This window comes from Crocuta crocuta, unplaced genomic scaffold (assembly GCF_008692635.1).
Source record: "Crocuta crocuta isolate KB4526 unplaced genomic scaffold, BGI_CrCroc_1.0 scaffold119, whole genome shotgun sequence".
Lineage (NCBI taxonomy): Eukaryota > Metazoa > Chordata > Mammalia > Carnivora > Hyaenidae > Crocuta > Crocuta crocuta.
The window spans coordinates 576,592-582,712 of record NW_027551562.1 but is presented as its reverse complement, the minus strand read 5'-3'; the positions used below and the strand labels follow the sequence as shown (position 1 = coordinate 582,712).

Below are 6,121 nucleotides of genomic sequence, written 5' to 3'. Positions count from 1 at the left end.
CTCTGACCTCGAAGCCTGAGTGCTCTGCTCCCCAGTCCCCGCCGTCCCGGGCTCAGGCTCGGAGCCCAGATCCCTGTTTACCGCTGCCCCGACCTCAGGCTCCGTCCTTAATCCACCTGCAGCCCTGTCTCTGTAAAGTGGGCCATCGGACCTTCCTCCCGTGATTTTAGAGAATTAAATGAAAATATCTATACAAATCCCTTTTTCATCAAAACCTGCTGCCCAGGTGTCAGGACGGAAAGGCACCGTCGCCCTCACGCAGCGGCTGTTCGGAGATTCTCGGTGGCTGTGAGGGCGGCTGGCGGGTCTGTGCTGTTCTGGCTGTGGGCCTCCCGTGACCACTGGCCGGAGGCAGCGGGGATGGCGGCCTCTGCTTGTTCCCAGCATCAGCACGGGGCTCTGCTGCCTCAGCGGCCTGCACCCTACCTGCCCAGAGGGACCCCGTTCTGACTGCTGGGCAGGGACCTGTTGAGCCAGCAGCGCCTGCTAGGGCCCAGAAACACACGTGCACGTACACACACACACACACAGGTGGGCTCTGAAGACCCTGTGGGAGTCATTCACGTGCCCTGTGGCCTTGGATGAGGCATGTCCCTTCTGGAAGCCCGTTTCCTGCCCAGAAATGGGACATGAGTAACCCCGCCTCACAGGGATGTCCTTTGATGATACTTTGCTGTTATAAGCGAGAGGTCATCAGATCCCTTGCTAAGAAACTGGTGACGACAGCAGAGGACCCAGAGGGAGTGAATGGAAAGTTTTTAGCGTCAGCACACCCACCAGAGCAGGCGTAACAATGATGCCGTCCATGCTGCACCTCTGCACCCCCCCCCTGCCCCCGTCTCTGATGGGCTGCACTGTCTCGGGCCTGGCACCCGCTGAGGAAGACTGCCTGAGGGGAGCAGGTCAGGTCTTATATTAGCTCCACCTCCGGGATGAGAAATCTGTGCCCCGCAGCCCGGGCGGCCGCCCAAGGTCAAAAAGTCAGTAAATAAAGGGACCAGCCCCTGGGCTCGCCCCATAGCTTCTGCTCCAGCCACCGTCCACCCTGCGGTTTGTCATAGATGGAAATGAGAGGTGGCCTGGCCTTAACGCCACCATCCACCTGCTCTGCTTCTGTCATTTAAAGCCAGTGTGCATGTCCTACCCTTTGTTTGGAAGGCTCAGGACAGGTTTCTCCGCACGCTGTTAACAGGGACTCACTGAGCCAACTCGGAGGTTATTACTGGGCACTGTGGCTCACCGGCAGGCAGCAGGCAGTAAAGTGGCCCAAGGCCACCATCCGTCTCAGACCTTAACAGCTCCCTTCCCCCCACGGCAGCCAGAACACAGGCCTGGTCCATAAGCAGCCCTTCCCGTCTGTGTGAGTTTTCAGATAACCTCACAACAGTCTTGAGAAGAAAGGGTATTTTAGCCCCAGTTTTCAGACAAGAGGCTCAGCACGGTCTGTGTGAGGTGGCTCAGCGGGAAGGCAGTTGAGCACGCTGGTTGAGGGCATGGAATCTGCAGCCCGGGAGGGACCGCGGGCGGGTCCTTAGGCTCCCGGGGATGCTGGGATCCCAGGCATGGCCCCTGGGGGCTGCCGTGTGGGTGCCGCCAGAGCCTGGAGAAGTGCTGAGTGGGTCGCACCTTCTGCTATCATTACTGCGTGTAGTTCACTGTCATTAGCGCCCTGTATCTCACCGGGGACAGGAGGGGGGGGGATGGGGGGAGGCCTGCGGTGCACCCAGGCCAGTGGGCCGACTCTGCGGGCTCTGATCCACGGGCCCGTGTCACGACAGCCACCGGCCGCCTCCATCCTGATGACGACTCTCCTTCCTCCCTGCAGATCGGGCATATCGAAGGACAGCCTGAAAGGAAGGGGGTCTTTCCAGTGTCCTTTGTTCACATCCTGTCCGACTAGCAAAGCGCAGAAGCTTGAGATTGTCCACGTCTCCGCGCAAGACTGCCGCCCCCGCGTACCCCTGCGCACCCGTGTATATAGCTGCTGTTACAGAACCAGAGACTGGCGCCAGGGCCACCTCGGGAGGGGAGCGTAGTGCGTGCTGTAAATAGCCTGTGGTCCTCTGCCTTCGCCAGCGTTAGGGTAGCCCCGGGACCCGGCGCGCCTTACTGGTCCGCCAAAGCCATCCTCGGCCCCTAGCACTTACATCTCTTGGTGTTTTCCAAGCAAACGGACAAACACAGGCATATAGGAAGCGCTGGCCTTGCAAACAGACGTGGTCTCCAGCAAACCGTTGAAAGGCATAGATTGACTCTGTGTTCCTAACAAAACAGTATTCTCCGTTGTGTTACTACACATGCAACGTTAGGAGAGAGGTAGGTTCTGTTCTCCGGGTGAAACATTTAGCTCCGTGACAGACCAGCCTGTAGTGATCTGCGTTCACAGTTTACAGCTACAAAACAAACCCACTTTGGTATTTATTACAGCGAAGTGCTTGGTTAAACATAAGTGTTATTCCTTCAGCAAAATATTCACCGGCCCAAACCCTTTGGTGGCATTCGGCAGGCCCCTCCGCCTCGTGCAGGCCGGGCACGGCCGGTGCAGCCTTTCTTACCGTGACGAGTGCCCGCCCCTGAGATATTACCTCATTCTGCAGAAATAACATATCCTTCACGACCTTTTTGACAAAAGCTTAAAACCCATTCGGTGAAGTTCAACTTCCAGGAACCGAGGACCGCCAGGAAACCTTAGCCTCTACATTATGCATGCATTTAGAAGCTTACCTGAAATCTGCCTTTTATAAAGGAATAGTATGGACAAGTTGGACTGTACATTTTTTAAACTTGATCACCATTAAAGCAGAAATTACAAGGTTGCAACAATACCTGTTTCTGGTCCGTCGTTTGGCCTTCCCGGAGTGTGAGGCTGCCTCTCACGTTAACAGTTCGCCTCCTCCCAATGTGTTAAAGCATCTGATGCACCAGGTTATTTTGTCCTTATTTTGTCAGTTTTGTCCTTGATCGATTTAAACGTGTGAAAGAGGATTCAAGACGAGTTGCACAGTCAGCCCTTCACACGGCTCCCCCCGCCCCCAGAGACTCGGGGTGCTGGAACCAGCCTCCTGTGTCTCCGTGCTCTTGACGACACCCCGGGCGTAGGCGAGGCCCCCAGCCTGAAGCTGTGTTCAGGGACGCGTTCCCTGCAAGGCAGTGTCACGGCGGCCGAGTGCCCGAGCGCCGCTGGGAACCGCTCTGAACGGGCGCTCTTCCCGCAGCCGGCGTCCCTGCGTGTTCCCTCCCCGTCCCGCTGCGGCCCCCAGGGCAACCCCGAGTGCTCAGTCTTCGTCAGTCTGGGTTCTGAAAACGCGTCCTTTCCAGCATCCCCAGTGGGCGGGGCCGCCCTCCGGACCCCAACGCCCCCAGTCCTTGTGGCTTCACATTCGCTTAGACTGCTTTGTGGGCAGCAGCACCGGAAGCTGGTGTTTTTAAGCAGGGAACCTCGGCCGTGCGTCGTCGAGAAGCTCCTTCCCCAGAAGCACAGCTCCCGCCCGAGCCCGTGGGAAAAGCGCCTGGACCACAGTCCCAGTGCTCAGTGACGGTCACCCGGCCACCTCCAAGAGAAGCCTCGCATGAACGGAGCTGCGCCCACCGCCTCTCGGCTGTTCCTGGGCAGTGGTTTGGAGCCGCCGGCGGCCCGGGAGCTGCGCACGGCCCACCAGCGCCCGGGGCCACAGGCTGACGCGTCCCAAGCCCCCTGGCGTCCTGCTTCATTCGCGTACCCGGTCTGAGTTGCATTAAAGAACCGTTCGTCTTTGTGGCCTACAGTATTTTCAGCCGATCTCAGAATAAACTGGTTTTCTAAAAAACTCGAAACCTAGATGTCTAAAATCACATGGAGTCCTTGTCTGTGCTTTTTCCCTCCTTTGCAGCAACTTACACAGATGCGTTGTTTTGTTTGGTTTTTCAATACCTTCTGTGGTTTTTTTTTTCTTTCCAGTTCGGTTTTTGTTTTCCGTGAGGAAATCTCTCTAATCCAGCTTACCGTGGGACATAGGAAAGCTAGAGATAAATATTTTCGGTGACCTTGGTCGAGTTTGAATCTGATACTGTTCTTAAACTCAGTGAGCCACTCTCTGCAATTTTGTACATGATATAGTATTTTGAAGGTATGGAACCTTATGGGAAAAAAATAGTTAATTAGTTCTTTTTTCCCCCAGAGGGGAAAGTTACGTTCTGCAAATAGCCTGTGTCTTATTTTACTGTTGAACAGCAATTGCTATTTATTTTTTTATTGCCTAGAACTTCTCCACATTGTATAGGAACCCCGTAGTGCCGCTAGATAAACTCCAGACTGTCATCTGGGTGTTACCATGAGACATCAGTACGCTTGTCATTTCACATGGATTTAATGTGACCGTTTTCAGTACTGTATGTGTTCATTTCTACTTTTTTTAATATTTAAAATTGCTTTTAAATAAACATATTCTCAGTTGATCCCAAACATCTGAAATCAAGCCGTTTTGTGAGTCGTCCACTCTGTTGCATTCAGAGAGAATCAGGACTCTGCTTGGCTGGGGCTGGGGGCGGGGGCAGATGACACAGGCCATTCCAGCTCCTGGGTAAAAGCTCGCTTTGGAGACATAAAAATGTCCATCGCTTTGCTGGGTTTACAAAACGAAAGTCCTCAGCATTTTGCCCACTCCCCCCCCATCCCCGCTCCCACCTCCATGCACCCACTTCTTCGTTTTATGTGAAGAGGGGAGGGCCGTGCCCAGGCATCACCGCCAGGCAGGGAGCAGACCCAGGGCCAGGCGCTCGGCCCACATGCTCTCACCTGACCCTCAGGCCAGCCAGAGGCATGTACCTCTCAGCTTTACAGAGCCCAAAAATGAGGCTCCGGAAGGTTCTCTGCCACGCACAATGTGCCACGGCTGGGAGACGACGGAGTCCAAGTCCACAAACGAGTGGTTCTGGCCCCGGCACCGCCCCAGGATCCATGGCAGCGTTCAGGCGGGAGGCGGAGGTGGAGAACCGCGGAGGCTCCAGCCCCGAAGACCAGGGGCGGCCTGGCACTCCTGCGGCCTCCTCGGTTTCCGGTTTCCTTGGTGGTAGGTGTTGGTGCCCACTCACACCTACACCGGGGAAACCCTACAAACCGTGCTGCGGGGCAGGTGGGCTTTGGCGTGGACACCAGGGACCACCGGGCTATTTCTGGGACAGGCTGATGTAATGATCCGGATAATTCAGGCAGAGGGGCAGCCGGCTTTCTATCTAGTCGGTGTGACAGTGGTTACATCGGTTCTATATGGTTTTAAACCTGGTTCCTTGTCTGTCTGGAATTAATGGCCCCTCCAGGATGCTGCGAGCTGCGGACATTCGGCCAGAAGCCAGAGGAACCTCAGATCTCCCTGCCTTGGGTCCTTTGAACTTGATGGTCGAGGAGCCTGTTTCCTGTCTTGTGCACTCAGCCCCCTGTGCGGCCACAGTCCTCACGAAGCAGATCTTCAGATGAGGAAATGCGCTCCCCCGCCTGAAGGGACTTGCTCAAGGTCACGCAAGGCAGCAGCATGAGCCCAAGTCCTTGTGGCCTCAGCAAGAGCCTCCTCCCACCCCCACTCCCTGCCCTACTCCTTCCTCCTCTTCCCCAGCCCTCGGTCTTCCGGAATGTGCATCCACGTGTAGCCTGGGTGGGACAGTGATTTTAATTCAACCTCTCCTACTTGGCCCCCTCCCCCACACGTGTCCTCACCCATCCCGGCTGTTGTCTGACCTTTCCAGGTGTCTGTATGTAGGTGACTCAAACCTGATGCGCCCCCCCCACCCCCACCCCGCGTCTGCCCCTGACCACGTGCTCACTGGCGCGGCCCCACAGCAGCAGCCCAGGCTGTAGGGAGGTTACCTTATCCATAAATATCTGAGCTCGCACGTTCCCCAGATATTCTCTGTCTATGTGTTGAGACGCTGCCAGGCCTGTGGTTGCAAAGACGAACCCCAAAGCTCTGTCCCTGAGAAGCTCTCAGGGAGTGGGGGGCCCACCCGGTGGGGAGCATCCCTGGGGACCTGGGTCTGCGCCCCTGCTACAGGCTGAGTGGGTGAAGGCAGAGTGCTCACGGGGAGGCTGGCTGGAGAGGGTTACCCCCCTACGACAGCTGGAGCGGGGCTCCCCCGGGGGCGCGGGGAG

General features: G+C 56.5%; 1 protein-coding gene across 3 annotated transcripts in view; it reads left to right on the top strand.

Annotated features, from left to right (window-relative positions):
- ASAP1 (ArfGAP with SH3 domain, ankyrin repeat and PH domain 1) overlaps positions 1–4,441 on the top strand; it is a 309,560-nt gene extending 305,119 nt beyond the window's left edge. For all 3 annotated transcript variants that reach the window (XM_077750030.1, XM_077750027.1, XM_077750029.1), the window contains one exon: positions 1,826–4,441. In XM_077750030.1, the coding sequence (XP_077606156.1) occupies positions 1,826–1,900 (75 nt within the window). In that variant the 3' untranslated portion in view covers positions 1,901–4,441. The remainder of the gene's footprint in view (positions 1–1,825) is intronic.
- Positions 4,442–6,121: the final 1,680 nt, after the last annotated feature.